This window comes from Globicephala melas, chromosome 7, assembly GCF_963455315.2.
Source record: "Globicephala melas chromosome 7, mGloMel1.2, whole genome shotgun sequence".
NCBI classification, from domain to species: Eukaryota; Metazoa; Chordata; class Mammalia; order Artiodactyla; family Delphinidae; genus Globicephala; species Globicephala melas.
The window spans coordinates 98420418-98438150 of NC_083320.1; the positions used below are offsets into that span (position 1 = coordinate 98420418).

The following is a 17733-nucleotide window of genomic DNA, read 5'->3' on the forward strand; positions in this document are numbered from 1 at the left end:
TCCTTTCTTCCTTCTTTTCTTTCGTTCTTTCTTTCTTTTTCTTTCTTTCTCTCTCCCTCTCTGTCTCTCTGTCTCTCTGTCTCTGTCTCTCTCTCTCTCTCCCCTTCCTTCCCTCCCTCCCTCCCTCTCTCTCTCTCTCTCTTTCTTTCTACTTTTCCTCCCTTTTATTCTGAGCCCTGTGGATGAAAGGCTCTTGGTGCTCCAGCCAGGAGTCAGTGCTGTCCCCTTGAGGTGGGAGAGCCAACTTCAGGACACTGGTCCACAAGAGACCTCCCAACTGCACATAATATCAAACGGCGAAAATCACCCAGAGATCTCCATCTCAACACCAGTACGCAACTTCACTCAACGACTAGCAAGCTATAGTGCTGAACACCCTATGCCAAACAACTAGCAAGTCAGGAACACAGCCCCATCCATTAGCAGAGAGGCTGCCTAAAATCATAATAAGTCCACAGACACCCCAAAACACACCACCAGACATGGACCTGCCCACCAGAAAGACAAGATCCAGCCTCATCCACCAGAACACAGGCACTAGTCCCCTTCACCAGGAAGCCTACACAACCCACTGAACCAACTTTAGCCACTGGGGACAGACACCAAAAACAACGGGAACTACGAACCAGCAGTCTGCAAAAAGGAGACCTCAAACACAGTACGATAAGCAAAATGAGAAGACAGAAAACCACACAGCAGATGAAGGAGCAAGATAAAAACCCACCAGACGTGACAAATGAAGAAGAAATAGGCAGTCTGCCTGAAAAAGGATTCAGAATAATGATAGTAAAGATGATCCAAAATCTTAGAAATAGAATAGACAAAATGCAAGAAACATTTAAAAAGGACCTAGAAGAACTAAAGATGAAACAAGCAACGATGAACAACACAATAAGTGAAATGAAAAATACTCTAGATGGGATCAATAGCAGAATAACTGAGGCAGAAGAACGGAAAAGTGACCTGGAAGATAAAATAGTGGAAATAACTACTGCAGAGCAGAATAAAGAAAAAAGAATGAAAAGAACTGAGGACAGTGTCAGATACCTCTGGGACAACATTAAATGCACCAACACTCAAATTATAGGGGTTCCAGAAGAAGAAGAGAAAAAGAAAGGGACTGAGAAAATATTTGAAGAGAATATAGTTGAAAACTTTCCTAACATGGGAAAGGAAATAGTTAACCAAGTCCGGGAAGCACAGAGACTCCCATACAGGATAAATCCAAGGAGAAACACATTAATCAAACTATCAAAAATTAAATACAAAGAAAACATATTAAAAGCAGCAAGGGAAAAACAACAAATAACACACAAGGGAATCCCCATAAAGTTAACAGCTGATCTTTCAGCAGAAATTCTGCAAGCCAGAAGGGAGTGGCAGGACGTATTTAACGTGATGAAGGAGAAAAACCTGCAACCAAGATTACTCTACCCAGCAAGGATCTCATTCAGATTTGATGGAGAAATTAAAACCTTTACAGAAAAGCAAAAGCTGAGAGAGTTCAGCACCACCAAACCAGCTTAACAACAAATGCTAAAGGAACTTCTCTAGGCAAGAAACACAAGAGAAGGAAAAGACCTACAATAACGAACCCAAAACAATTAAGAAAATGGGAATAGGAAACATACATATCAATAATTACCTTAAATGTAAATGGACTAAATGCTCCCACCAAAAGACACAGATTGGCTGAATGGATACAAAAATAAGACCCATATATATGCTGTCTACAAGAGACCCACACAGACTGAAAGTAAGGGGATGGAAAAAGATATTCCATGCAAATGGAAACCAAAAGAAAGCTGGAGTAGCAATTCTCATATCAGACAAAATAGACTTTAAAATAAAGACTATTAGAAGAGACAAAGAAGGACAGAACATAATGATCAAGGGATCGATCCAAGAAGAAGATATAACAATTATAAATATTTATGCACCGAACATAGGAGCACCTCAGTACATCAGGCAAATACTAACAGCCATAAAAATGGGAAATCGACAGTAACACATTCATAGTAGGGGACTTTAACACCCCACTTTCACCAATGGACAGATCATCCAAAATGAAAGTAAATAAGGAAACACAAGCTTTAAATGATACATTCAACAAGATGGACTTAATTGATATTTATAGGACAGTCCATCGAAAAACAACAAAATACACATTTTTCTCAAGTGCTCATGGAACATTCTCCAGGATAGATCGTATCTTGGGTCACAAATCAAGCCTTGGTAAATTTAAGAAAATTGAAATCGTATCAAGTATCTTTTCCGACCACAACGCTATGAGACTAGATATCAATTACAAGGAAAGATCTGTAAAAAATACAAACACATGGAGGCTAAACAATACACTACTCAATAACGAAGTGATCACGGAAGAAATCAAAGAGGAAATAAAAAAATACCTAGAAACAAATGACAATGGAGACACGACGACCCAAAACCTATGGGATGCAGGAAAAACAGTTGTAAGAGGGAAGTTTATAGCAATACAATCCTACCTTAAGAAACAGGAAACATCTCGAATAAACAACCTAACCTTGCACCTAAAGCAATTAGAGAAAGAAGAACAAAAAAACCCCAAAGATAGCAGAAGGAAAGAAATCATAAAAAATCAGATCAGAAAGAAATGAAGGAAACGACAGCAAAGATCAATAAAACCAAAAGCTGGTTCTTTGAGAAGATAAACAAAATTGATAAACCATTAGCCAGACTCATCAAGAAAAAAAGGGAGAAAACTCAAATCAACAGAATTAGAAATTAAAAAGGAGAAGTAACAATTGACAGTGCAGAAATACATAAGATCATGAGAGATGACTACAAGCAACTCTATGCCAATAAAATGGACAACCTGGAAGAAATGGACAAATTCTTAGAAATGCACAACCTGCCAAGACTGAATCAGGAAGAAATAGAAAATATGAACAGACCAATCACAAGCACTGAAATTGAAACTGTGATTAAAAATCTTCCAACAAACAAAAGCCCAGGACCAGATGGCTTCACAGGCGAATTCTATCAAACATTTAGAGAAGAGCTAACACCTATCCTTCTCAAACTGTTCCAAAATATAGCAGAGGGAGGAACACTCCCAAACTCATTCTATGAGGCCACCAACACCGTGACATCAAAACCAGACAAGGATGTCACAAAGAAAGAAAACTACAGGCCAATATCACTGATGAACATAGATGCAAAATTCCTCAACAAAATAGTAGCAAACAGAATCCAACAGCACATTAAAAGGATCATGCAGCATGATCAAGTGGGGTTTATTCCAGGAATGCAAGGATTCTTCAATATACGCAAATCAATCCATGTGATAAACCACATTAACAAATTGAAGGAGAAAAACCATATGATCATCTCAATAGAAGTAAATGCTCCCACCAAAAGACACAGACTGGCTGAATGGATACAAAAACAATACCCATATATATGCTGTCTACAAGAGACCCACTTCAGACCTTGAGACACATACAGACTGAAAGTAAGGGGATGGAAAAGGATATTCCATGCAAATGGAAACCAAAAGAAAGCTGGAGTAGCAATTCTCATATCAGACAAAACAGACTTTAAAATAAAGACTATTAGAAGAGACAAAGAAGGACAGAACATAATGATCAAGGGATCGATCCAAGAAGATGATATAACAATTGTAAATATTTATGCACCCAACGTAGGAGCACCTCAATACATCAGGCAAATACTAACAGCCATAAAATGGGAAATAGACAGTAACACATTCATACTTGGGGACTTTAACACCCCACTTTCACCAATGGACAGATCATCCAAAATGAAAATAAATAAGGAAACACAAGCTTTAAATGATACATTCAACAAGATGTGCTTAATTGATATTTATAGGACAGTCCATCGAAAAACAACAAAATACACATTTTTCTCAAGTGCTCATGGAACATTCTCCAGGATAGATCGTATCTTGGGTCACAAATCAAGCCTTGGTAAATTTAAGAAAATTGAAATCGTATCAAGTATCTTTTCTGACCACAATGCTATGAGACTAGATGTCAATTACAAGGAAAGATCTGTAAAAAATACAAACACATGGAGGCTAAACAATACACTACTCAATAACGAAGTGATCACGGAAGAAATCAAAGAGGAAATAAAAAAATACCTAGAAACAAATGACAATGGAGACATGACGACCCAAAACCTATGGGATGCAGGAAAAGCAGTTCTAAGAGGGAAGTTTATAGCAATACAATCCTACCTTAAGAAACAGGAAACATCTCGAATAAACAACCTAACCTTGCACCTAAAGCAATTAGAGAAAGAAGAACAAAAAAACCCCAAAGATAGCAGAAGGAAAGAAATCATAAAAATCAGATCAGAAATAAATGAAAAAGAAATGAAGGAAACGATAGCAAAGATCAATAAAACCAAAAGCTGATTCTTTGAGAAGATAAACAAAATTGATAAACCATTAGCCAGACTCATCGAGAAAAAAAGGGAGAAGACTCAAATCAATAGAATTAGAAATTAAAAAGGAGAAGTAACAACTGACAGTGCAGAAATACAAAGGATCATGAGAGATGACTACAAGCACCTGTATGCCGATAAAATGGACAACCTGGAAGAAATGGACAAATTCTTAGAACTGCACAACGTGCCAAGACTGAATCAGGAAGAAATAGAAAATATGAACAGACCAATCAAAAGCACTGAAATTGAAACTGTGATTAAAAATCTTCCAACAAAGAAAAGCCCAGGACCAGATGGCTTCACAGGCGAATTCTATCAAATATGTAGAGAAGAGCTAACACCTATCCTTCTCAAACTCTTCCAAAGTATAACAGAGGGAGGAACACGCTGAAACTCATTCTACGAGGACACCATCACCCTGATACCAAAACGAGACAAGGATGTCACAAAGAAAGAAAACTACAGGCCAATGTCACTGATGAATATAGATGCAAAAATCCTCAACAAAATAGTACAAAACAGAATCCAACAGCACATTAAAAGGATCATACACCATGATCAAGTAGGGTTTATTCCTGGAATGCAAGGATTCTTCAATATACACAAATCAATCAATGTGATACACCATATTAAGAAATTGAAGGAGGAAAACCATATGATCATCTCAATAGATGCAGAGAAAGCTTTCGACAAAACTCAACACCCATTTATGATAAAAACCTTGCAGAAAGTAGGCACAGAGGGAACTTTCCTCAACATAATAAAGGCCATATATGACAAACCCACAGCCAACATCATCCTCAATGGTGAAAAACTGAAAGCATTTCCACTAAGATCAGGAACAAGACAAGGTTGCCCACTCTCACCACTCTTATTCAACATAGTTTTGGAAGTTTTAGCCACAGCAATCAGAGAAGGAAAGGAAATAAAAAGAATCCAAATTGGAAAAGAAGTAAAGCTGTCACTGTTTGCAGATGACATGATACTATACATAGAGAATCCTAAAGATGCTACCAGAAAACTACTAGAGCTAATCAATGAATTTGGTAAAGTAGCAGGATACAAAATTAATGCACAGAAATCTCTGGCATTCCTATACACTAATGATGAAAAACCTGAAAGTGAAATCAAGAAAACACTCCCATTTACCACTGCAACAAAAAGAATAAAACACCTAGGAATAAACCTACCTAAGGAGACAAAAGACCTGTATGCAGAAAATTATAAGACATTGATGAAAGGAATTAAAGATGATACAAATAGATGGAGAGATATACCATGTTCTTGGATTGGGAGAATCAACATTGTGAAAATGACTCTACTACCCAAAGCAATCTACAGATCCAATGCAATCCCTATCAAACTACCACTGGCATTTTTCACAGAACTAGAACAAAAAATTGCACAATTTGTATGGAAACACAAAAGACCCCGAATAGCCAAAGCAATCTTGAGAAAGAAAACCGGAGCTGGAGGAATCAGGCTCCCTGACTTCAGACTATACTACAAAGCTACAGTAATCCAGACAGTATGATACTGGCACAAAAACAGAAATATAGATCAATGGAACAGGATGGAAAGCCCAGAGACAAACCCACGCACATATGGTCACCTTATCTTTGTTAAAGGAGGCAGGAATGTACAGTGGAGAAAAGACAGCCTCTTCAATAAGTGGTGCTGAGAAAACTGGACAGGTACATGTAAAAGTATGAGATTAGAACACTCCTTAACACCATACACAAAAATAAGCTAAAAATGGATTGAAGACCTAAATGTAAGGCCAGAAACTATCAAACTCTTAGAGGAAAACATAGGCAGGACACTCTATGACATAAATCACAGCAAGATCCTTTTTGACCCACCTCCTAGAGAAATGGAAATAAAAACAAAAGTAAACAAATGGGACTTAATGAAACTTCAAAGCTTTTGCACAGCAAAGGAAACCATAAACAAGACGGAAAGACAACCCTCAGAATGGGAGAAAATATTTGCAAATGAAGCAACTGACAAAGGATTAATCTCCAAAATTTATGAGCAGCTCATGCAGCTCAATAACAAAAAATCAAACAACCCAATCCAAAAATGGGCAGAAGACCTAAATAGACATTTCTCCAAAGAAGATATACAGATTTCCAATAAACACATGAAAGAATGCTCAACATCATTAATCATTAGAGAAATGCAAATCAAAACTACAATGAGATATCATCTCACACCAGTCAGAATGGCCATCATCAAAAAATCTAGAAACAATAAATGCTGGAGAGGGTATGGAGAAAAGGAACACTCTTGCACTGCTGGTGGGAATGTGAATTGGTACAGCCAATATGGAGAACAGTATGGAGGTTCCTTAAAAAACTACAAATAGAACTACCATATGACCCAGCAATCCCACTACTGGGCATATACCCTGAGAAAACCATAATTCAAAAAGAGTCATGTACCAAAATGTTCATTGCAGCTCTATTTACAATAGCCAGGAGATGGAAACAACCTAAGTGTCCATCATCGGATGAATGGATAAAGAAGATGTGGCACATATATACAATGGAATATTACTCAGCCAGAAAAAGAAATGAAATTGAGTTATTTGTAGTGTGGTGGATGGACCTAGAGTCTGTCATACAGAGTGAAGTAAGTCAGAAAGAGAAAGACAAATACCGTATGCTAACACATATATATGGAACATAAGAAAAAAAAATGTCATGAAGAACCTAGGGGTAAGACGGGAATAAAGACACAGACCTACTAGAGAATGGATTTGAGGACACGGGGAGGGGAAAGATAAGCTGTGACAAAGTGAGAGAGTGTCATGGACATATATACACTACCAAACGTAAAACAGATAGCTAGTGGGAAGCAGCCGTATAGCACAGGGAGATTAGCTTGGTGCTTTGTGATCACCTGGATGGCTGGGATAGGGAGGGTGGGAGTGAGGGAGACGCAAGAGGGAAGAGATATGGGAATATATGTATATGTACAACTGATATACTTTGTTATAAAGCAGAAACTAACACACCATTGTAAAGCAAAAGAATCCACCTGCCAATGCAGGGGACACGGGTTCAGTCCCCGGTCTGGGAAGTTCCCACATGCCGTGGAGCAACTGAGCCCGTGCACCACAACTACTGAGCCTGCGCTCTAGAGCCCGCGAGCCACTACTACTGAAGCCCATGGACCTGGAGCCCGTGCTCCAGAACAAGAGAAGCCACCGCAATAAGAAGCCCGCACACCGCAACGAAGCGTAGCCCTCGCTCGCCGCAACTAGAGAAAGCCAGTGCGCAGCAACGAAGACCCAATGCAGCCAAAAATAAAAACAAATAAACAAATCAATTAATTTAAAAAGCAACCCACCATAGCCCTAGTTGATTGGCCATTTTATGTATTAGACTTGGCTCTGAAAAAATAATTTTGAGCCAATTGTAAAAATAAAACCTACCCACAAAGGGCCAAGATTTGTTACCAATGAAGATATTTAAAGGAATGTGCAACAGGCTCTGAAGGCAAGTTCAAAGGAAACCTTCCAAAAATATTTTGCATGATGATAGCGTTAAAAGAGTAAGCACACAGGCCCCAAGATAAATTCTGTGAAAAGGAGGACCAACTTTTGGATGTTTAGATCTGTATAAGTAATAAGTAAAAGAGTCATTACTTTATAATTCAACCATATTCCTCTTGATCTGTTCATAAAATCATTTTATAATTTGTAATATGCTTTTTTAAAAATTTCAGCTTTACAACAACCCTGTGGGTTAGGTATTCCTGCCATTTTTATAGATGAAGAAACAGATTAATTTAAAAAGCTCATACTCAAGTTTCTTGATTCCAAGTTCAGTGATCTCTCAACATACGAAGTTATCTAAGATTACACAACATGAGAAAGGAGAATCCACAGTTCACAGCCATCATTCCCTCTGACCACTAGGCTGCATGGACATCTTGACCATTTATCTATCTTGACCATTTATCTATCTGCTTTAATCAATGCTCTCTGTAGATTTGACTGGTCTGCCAACCTGCAAATAGTCACCCGTGCAGCAAGTACCTAAGCTGAGATAATAATGTTTAAAAACATAATAATGTTTAAAAAAATAATAATGTTTCCCACTTTAAAATAATGGAGATTGAGTGACATGTGAATTTCTTGGACATTTTAAGATTCAGAGACATGTGCTAAACTGGCCTTAAGACACAGGAATGACCTAGGAAATCTCATGGTAACTGGTAAACAGTGTATCAGTCAAAATTAAACAATGCTTGTGGCATTATAACTAAAGCGCCCTGAAAAGGGGTCAGAACTGGGTTTTGGTCTGGACTCCGTTCCCTAGTTTGCCTAAGATAATGGGAAAATCACTTAAACTTTCTGGTCTTCTGTATCACTTAGGGTTCTTAAATTTGATGCAAGTAATGGGAACTGATTGCTGCTAACTTAGGCAGAAGGGGATTTATTGGAAGGATACTGTAAGACACACAAATGCTTGAAAGGCTGGGAACTGGGCTTGGAAACTGACAAGAAGAAAGCACCTGGTTGACCTGAACTAAAAGGGAAATTAGGGTGCTACCAGGGAGTAATGGATTTAGGGCAGTGAAACAAACCCCACCCATCCACCACTGCTTTCCTTTCCACATCTTACAAGATCATCTCCAAGAGGGCTTCTAGTTCAGACATATTCTGCTTCTCTGTATTTGGAGAAGGATGGGCAGGAAGCAGGGGGTGCATATGCAAACACGGTGGTCAGAAATGCTTTGGACAGATGTGCCTCCAAAGTACAGACGCTGACAACGTGGCACGTAGGAAGGAGGAAGTAGAAGGGGTGTTGAGCAAGCAAAGCGCTGGGGCAGACGTTATGAGGAACCTCCACAAATGACACTTCTCATAAGTGCTGCAAGCTTCCAAACGCTTCTAACAGTCACAGCCTTATAGACGAAGGACAGTCCTGACTACGTGAAAGAAACTGTGGCAGGGTTCCTCACGCCTACGAAATGAGATACAGCACCTAGCACTGACATGAACTTCATATTTGAATGTAATACGCAAGTAAACATTAAACAGCCTCTCAAATCAAACGTTGAAAACTGACAGACTACAGGTCAGATACAGCCTTCAAAGAATTAGTTACCAACAGATACAAATACAGATTTCTGACTTTTCTTGAATAAAGGGAGGCTTTGGCAACACCAGGCCTACATTCCTGCATAGCAACAGTTTTCTACTGTCTTCTGTGGGCTCTCCGCGTTGCCATACCCTCCTCATAGCCCTCTTCACTTATAATGTTGCCTGCCTGGGCTGTGGGAGCATTCTAGTCTCTGAACACTGATGTAACTACTTCCATGACAACCCACCCAAGGCCAGCATTTGGACAGCCCTTGTGAGGATCTACCACTATGGGTTTCCCTGAGCGTGAGAACTTCCCTGAGTTCAAGTTCCTAACCTCTGTCCTCGGGACCCCTTAGGTAAGATCCCTTTAGTCCTGACTGACCATCTGTGATGGTGGAAACAACCATTTGCTCTACTGCAACCAAGCCACATCTCCCTTCTCTGTCAGAGCCAATCTTTAGGCATCTGGTCTCCCAAATGACCTTAAACACCTGATGGTGGAAAAGGCAGCAATGAATCCCCATATAGCATCTTCTACATGTAGGGAAAAACAAAACAACGCATCTGAACGAAGAATCACCTCTGTCTGTCTTCTTGTAAGACAATCTCTGAGGAAAGCCTCCCCTGAGGATTATTTGTTTATTTTCTGTGAGTAGCTGGGGATGTGCTGGGCACCAGTTGATGGTAATGATGATGACGCCCCTTAGTAAGTCTCCTTTGCACGTATCCAATCCCATCTGGATGCTACTCCTCACACGTTTCTATCCCTGAATGCCAGCATCACATATGATATATGACCATTCACTTCACTCTTTACTCTGTGGGATCCATTCCCTGCAAAGCAGCCAGAACACTTCCTTGCTTAAGTCTCTTTGATGGCTTCCAAATAGCTTTCAGGCTAAATTTTAAGACACTTAGATAAGTCCACAAATCCTTGCATCATTTGATTCTTCCTTCTCTCTCAGGTTTCATCTCCCATTCTGTCTTCCCTGGCTCACTTCACTTTGATCACTTGCGTCTTCTTTCAATTTGTGGAAGAAGCCAAGCTCTTTCTCACCTCAGGGCCTTGACTCCTGCTGTTCCCACTTCCTGGAGGGCTCCCCTTCTTCCTCACCCTCTCCTCTATTTCCTACTATCTTCCAGGGCTCAGCTTTTAAATGCCACTTTGTCAGAGAAGCCTCCCCTACCTGCTACCTCCCTCCCATTCTCCCACTCCCCTCCATTTCTCAGAGCCCCCTGCTTTCTGACTTCTATTGCTCTTAACACAATTTGTATGTTTCCCCACTAAACCGTAAGCTCTACAGCACAGAGACCTTATCTATTTTATGCCTACGGAATATTTAGGGTCAGCAGAGTCCCTGTCATAATCGAGTGGGTGAGCAATCCTCATCTGCCAGATGAATGAAAAACCTATACCCCATCCCCCAGGCTGGTCTAAATCTTCTGGAGTAATTAGACATCCTTTCTGAGGAAAAATATTTCTATTTCAGTCACATATAAGCACATCCACATGGTTTATCAGAAGGTAAGCCTGGTGGAGAAAAAATCTATTCACTTTATAGTTTTCCCAGGTTGGGGGGCGTGCGGGTCCCAGACCATCCCCTGGGAACTCGGTAGAAATGCACATTACCAGGGCCCCCTCCACTCCAAATCATCAAGAGAATTCACGGCCCAGCATTCTGTGCTTTAACAAGCCTTCCACGTAATTCTCATGCACACTTTGAGAAGTCTGAAAACCACTGTTCCAGGCTTTCCAGTTTTTAGCTTTTTTTTTTTTAATTAAAAATTTTGGTCCTTAACCTTTGGTTTCATCCTGCAAAAGTAGAACAGTAGAATCTTAAACTACTCCAGAGGGAAATCTTTGTCATCGTCCAAAGCCGTCAAAGGTGTATTTGTGGGGCTTCCCTGGTGGCGCAGTGGTTGAGAGTCCGCCTGCCGATGCAGGGGACATGGGTTCGTGCCCCGGTCCGGGAGGATCCCACATGCCGCGGAGCGGCTAGGCCCGTGAGGCATGGCTGCTGAGCCTGCGCGTCCGGAGCCTGTGCTCCGCAGCGGGAGAGGCCACAATAGTGAGAGGCCCGCGTACCGCAAAACAAACAAACAAAAAAACAAAAAGGTGTATTTGTGTAGAGTATGTTACGTAGACCATATTCTCGGGAGGTGTGCCTTCCTCGTGGGCACAGACCTGCCCTCCGGAGGGCCTGCAATCTAAACCGTGTTGTAACGCTTGCAACACGCGAGGCTTTAACAACGCACAAGTGTAACCGAAAAAAAAAAAACGCACAAAGGCAGAGGAGCCACGGTGCAAGCCTTTGTTCAACCCTCCACCGACTGCTCACTCTCGGTCTGATATCGCTCTTTTCCACGCGGAAAAGCAGCCCCTCAAGTTAGAAAAAAAGGATGTGTACCGCTGACAACGTTTTCCATTAGGCCGTTTTCCCCGGGGCACCGGAAAAGATATTCGCGGCTGCGATAGGCGGTCCCATCCCTCCCTCAACCAAGCACAGAAGTAACTGAAACTATCAGCCCCTTCCAGCTTCAGAAGGAGACTTGGAGGCGCGGGCCGACTTCCCCGCCCCTACCTGGACGAACACCCGAAGTGGACTTCCTCACCGTCGGGACCGGAGCGGCGGCCGGAGGCGCACCTCACTGCGCATGCTCTCTCGCCCCGCCCGCCCGGAGCCAGAACGGGGAGCGCTCGCGGCCTGGGCCTGGCCTGGCCGGGGCGTCGGCACCGGCAGCCATCTTGGCTTCCCGGGGAAAGGCGGCGCGAGGGGAAGAAGTTGTAGGGTGGGGGCAGGAGCGAGAAGGAGGGGAGAGAGAGGGGGAGGAGGCCGCGGCGGGGCAGGGCGGGGACTGCCTGCCCGCCCGGGTTGCGGAAGTGGTAGCCGCTGACCGAACCTGCTGCTCTCTCGCTACTGCTTTGGCTTCCCGGCTACCCCGCGGACGGAGAGGGCGGCCTGGCCGTGGATGGTCAGATAGCCTCTACCTCTCGCCGCCCATCCCTGGCCCCAACCGGCACGGAGCAGACGGCGGCAGCGGCAGCAGCAGGCGAGGAGGAAGATGGCGGGACGGTTGCCGGCCTGTGTGGTGGACTGTGGCACGGGGTAAGGGGGCTGATGGGCGGGGGTGGGGAAACTGAGGCGGAGGGAGGAAAATGGCGGGGCCGGCAGGAGGCCGGGAGATGAACGGTGCCGCGAGTTGCCGCTGCCGGCTGTGTCCACCCCGGCTCCGCCGGCTGGCGAGGGGTGGGGCCCGGAGCTACGGCCTCCCTCGTCCCTCGCGCTTCACCCTCTGGGAGCCGGGCGGGTGCGAGGGGCCGAGAAGCCCCCGGGGAGCGGCCTCCTCCGCCCGACCCCTCCCAGCCCTTCCCCCATCGCGGTGGGCAGCGCCGCCCGTGGAGCTGCGGGGATGGTCGCCTTCCCGGGGCCCGCGGTCACGTTGGGGTGGTCGCGGAGCCCGGCGCGCCCGGCCCTCCTTTCCCCGCGTGCCGCCTCCTGCCCGTGGGTTTGGGCACCGCGGGGCATCGAGCGCGGGGACTGGCCTGGCAGAGGAGCGAGGAAGGAGAAGCGCTCCTGGTAGGTTTTGCAAGATTGCTGTGACAACACTCTGCCCGGGGTGAGGGTGGGGAAAGGAAAGAGTCGGACTCGGAAAATGGGAACCTAGAGCGGGTCTTTCATTTGACCACCCGCCGCCTCTTGCTTTTCGACCCCCGGTCTTTTCCATCTCCCACGACGTTCTTACCGGTCAACCAAGTCACAGTTTAATTTGAGAGAAAGATGTCATGTGTTACTTCTCTTGCCTCAAAAAAGTCCCCCAGTGAGCAAGCGCGCTGCAACTTCCTTAGTTTTGTGAAAGCCGCTTCCTGCTTTCAGTCTTTTATACCCTTATAAGGTAGTTTTTCGTTTCGAACCTGAACACATCTTATTAGAATTTTCAAAATTAAACAGTTTTCACATAGGCTGAGTTACTGGTGCTGGGTGTCAGTTTATGGGAACCTAAAAAAATGTATTTGTGTTCCACGGAGAGGGAGGAAGGGAAGCACCCAGGAGGCTTAATTTAAGTTGTATACGTTCATTCTGTGACGGTATCTTAAGGCGCGAGGAAGGTGATAGAGTTGTCAAGGGATGTGCTTGCTTTGCAAGGAGTTGTTTATCATAGATCTGTAGTGTAATTTACTCAAATACAGGATGGCGTGAAAGTGGTCGTTCCTTTTGTGTTAATAGGCATTTTAGAGAGTTGCAGCACATTTTATACTTACGTAGAAAATACTGCCAGTATTTTAATGTAGAGTGACTGCTTTACGTTGCAGTATCGGAAGTGTTTTCTTTTGTCCGTGTGTATACCTTGCTGATATATTATTACTTCTCTCATTTCCCAAATACTCCACATTTTTTGTTTGGGGGGTTGTTGTGAGAAGTGGACTGCCAGCCTTTTCCCCCCGTTTTTACTATTCAGCAAACTATTGTTACTTAAAGGATGGTCTGCTCCTCGCTATTTGCTCTCTGTTAACATTTCTCTGTAATCTTCATGCTCATACCTTTATGCAAGTGTGGCAGTTTCCAAAATCCCAGCCGTGCATAGGGAAACAACCGATTTATTAATATGTTAATATAATAGTAATATAGGAAACACGAGCCTTGTTTAGCCTTGAAACTTCCATGTAGTTTTTTGATGGACAGCTAATTAAAGTTTTTTTCTTAATCCAATTTCATTTCCCTGAACCAGTATTTTTTTTCCCCCCTCCCTTCTTAGTCCAGCTGGTGAGTAGTTTTATGTGTAGGTTGAGTTTTAAAATTAGATTTGGCAGCCTGACTAACAAAGATTTTCAAGTATGTTTTGTTAAAGTGAAAAATATTGCTACATAATTAATATTCTATGCTTTAGTAATCATTGCCTTGTCAGTAAAATTAGTGTAGATAATTGTTGCCCTAATAAAGAACATGGTAACATCTTAAGTAGGGTGTTAACTCTTTCTCACTTTATTTTTTCCCTTTGGCAATAGTTTTGGTTATTTTTGAATTAGTGTGCTGGGTATTTCATTGAGGTTAACTATCCTTAAGTGACCTCTTTCTGATAGGGCAGCCTTGAATTTAAAACACAGACTGAGTGAGCAGGAGGTGTGGGGGACAGGGGTTCAGTCTATGCTTAGGATATTTTTGTTTTAATATAGCGGTTACTCTTACATTATTACATTAGTTTTATCTCACCGGCAGAGGTTGTTAGCTGGACACTCATGATTTAAATGGAACTGATTAGGATACTTCTCACTTCCTTTTACCATCTGTCAGTCTCTGAAATTCCACCTTTAGAGATCCGTTTATTTTGGTTTTCAGAAGGCATTTTGGTCTTTCCTATTGCCCATTATGCAATCCTGGAAAGTTACACCTTCAACTTTATTAGCACTTAAAGGATAGCTCATTGAAATTGGGCCTGTGATAAGCATCTCTAAATAAGGCCTTAATAGAGAGTTTCATGTTCCAGAATACTGTACGATCCGAGATGCAAATTGTGCACCTACAATTTGTGTGTTCCTTTGTGCTTTAGAGAATGCATTCATCAATCACAGTTAGCCACTTAATATAAGTGAAAAATTATAACTGGAATCAAGTTGCTCATTCCATTTCATAATGTAAGTTAGGCAAACGGTGACTGGAAAAAGTGGCCATCTATGAAATTTGGTGGTCTTAGGTAAGAAAAGCTGTAAGAGTTTCGATACGTGAAGCTTAATCCCTAAATTTAAAATTAGAGATCCTCCAGCAAAAGTCTTTTATTTCAACGTAAGATAAAGAATCACCGGCCCAGATCATAAAAGAGAGAACTCCTTTGAAAAGAATTTAGAAAAAAATACTTCTTTCATATTGATAACATGTCTACATACTTTTTTGGTGGGTGATCTGTATTGGAATAGTAATGTAGAATAAAATTTTGGGACAGAGAGTCTTATTGATAGAGCTGGTTGCTTAAGAACTAAGGTACAGACTCAAACGGGCTACCAGTGGTGAGGAAAATTTTTTTTTAAAGCAGTTTTTGAAACGTTGTAATACTTGTAAAGTTAAGATTATCCTAAATTATCTTGTGCATGTTTTCCCTCAGAATTCTTCAACATTCAAGCCATATAAAGGAACTCCTTATTTACTTTTATTATGTTGTAGCTTGTTTACAGAGCTTTGCATTGTGAAATTTCTTTTCCCTTTTACGTCTTTCCTCTTTTTTTCCCTAATGAATACTGTGCTGGTAAATTATTTTCATTGATTATAATAGCAGAGTTATTATAGGCTTATTGTAGAGCTCTTGGATATGTTCAGATCTAGAATGAGTTAAGGAATTTCTCTGAGTTAAACTTCTTAGCAATCTTAAAATGTAAGGATAAATATTTTGTTGGAGTCAGCAGATGAGGAGCTTATATTATTCATCCTGTCGTCACATTCTAGCTGTTAGTACAGGTAGGATGATCTTGTTTGAGAGCAGTGGGGAAGAGCTGAGTGGGTGGGAGAAAATATAAGTGGGAAGTTCATGTTTCTTATGTGAATTTTGTGCATAATATGTAAAATACTATTTCTCCAGTTGTCTGCAAGGGCAGAAACATTCACAGTATCTATTTGTTACCAAAAAACATTCATTAAATGGGTCTTGTTTTTTTTTGCATGCTGTTTGCAGTAAGTATAGCACACTTGCTCCTGTTGAGAAGTTAGCTTCTTAGTCTTGCCTAAAATATCTTTCTCCTTTCCTTTCCTGCCAATCTCTTCCTGCCTGCCAATTTTGTGTTGGATATTGACTTTGGATTGGGTGTATATTGAATCTAATGAACTTTTAAGCCTTATTGTAAAAAAGTTCAGAAATTTTACTTTTAAGCACAGAAGGGAAAGATCCACTAGAGGAGGACCTGCTGGTCAGGCTTTTTATTTAACTTATTTAATCTTGTGACAGCTATTTTTACCTCATATTACAAGTGAGAAAATAGAATCAGAGAATTTAAATTACTCTTTTAAAGTCATGTAGGTGGGTTGTGAGAGTTGCTATTTGTATTTAAGGTTTTTTTTTTTTTTTTTTGTATTTAAGCCCTGTGTTCTTTCTGTTACACCATGGGCACTTCTTTTCAGACCTATGCACGTTGCTTTCTTTGTATTAGTGAGGGTAACTCTTTATTCTTTTTTTAAAAAATTTTATTTATTTTTGGCTGCGTTGGGTCTTTGTTGCTGCGCGTGGGCTTTCTCTAGTTGTGGCGAGCGGGGGGCTGCTCTTCGTTGCGGTGCGTGGGCTTCTCATTGCGGTGGCTTCTCTTGTTGTGGAGCACGGGCTCTAGGCGCGCGGGCTTCAGTAGTTGTGGCTCGCGGGCTCTAGGGCTCAGGCTCAGTAGTTGCGGTGCACAGGCTTGGTTGATCCGCGGCATGTGGGATCCTCCCGGACCAGAGCACGAACCCCTGTCCTCTGCATTGGCAGGCGGATTCCTTTTTCTTAAATTTATTTTATTTACTTATTATTTTTGGCTGCTTTGGGTCTTCGTTGCTGCGCGTGGGCCCTCCCTAGCTGCGGCGAGCTAGGGGCCGCTCCTCGCCGGGGTGCAAGGGCCTCTCATTGTGGCGGCCTCTCCCCTTGTGGAGCACCGGCTCCAGGCGTGCTGGCCTCAGCAGCCGTGGCACGCAGGCTCAGCAGTTGTGGCTCGCGGGCTCCAGAGTGCAGGCTCAGCAGCTGTGGTGCACTGGCCCAGCTGCCCTGCAGCATGTGGGATCCCCCAGGACCAGGGCTCGAATCCGCGTCCCCCGCGTTGGCAGGCATACTCCCAGCCCCTGCGCCACCAGGGAAGCTGTGCCAGGCAGATTCTTAACCACTGCGCCACCAGGGAGGTCCTTCTTAGATGATTTTTAAGCAGGCCTCTCAGCACCTGTTATGCAGAAATTCTGAAATAGGGTGTTGGCAGTGGGAATGGAGCAGAAGAGATAAATTTGGGAAAGATTGCTTCTTTTGTTTGTACCTTTCTTCTGGCAGTTATATTGTTTTGTACGGTTTATTTAAGGTTAGCAAGGGCTTTGTAGTCAGCTGTTTTTGAGTTCAAGCTCTACCATTTACTAGCTGTATGACCTTGTACACTGCAAACTCTACAGGTCTTAATTTTGTAATTTGGAGATCATAGTATCTATCTTACGGGGGTTTTGTTTTTTGTTTTTTTGAGATAA

General features: G+C 42.4%; 1 protein-coding gene across 1 annotated transcript in view; it reads left to right on the forward strand.

Moving 5' to 3' along the window:
* The first annotated feature begins 12320 nt into the window (after window positions 1-12320).
* Window positions 12321-17733, forward strand: part of ACTR3 (actin related protein 3) — a 58370-nt gene continuing 52957 nt past the window's right edge. Inside the window, exon 1 of the mRNA XM_030843830.3 lies at window positions 12321-12663. Within this exon, the coding sequence (XP_030699690.1) occupies window positions 12620-12663 (44 nt within the window). The 5' untranslated portion in view covers window positions 12321-12619. The remainder of the gene's footprint in view (window positions 12664-17733) is intronic.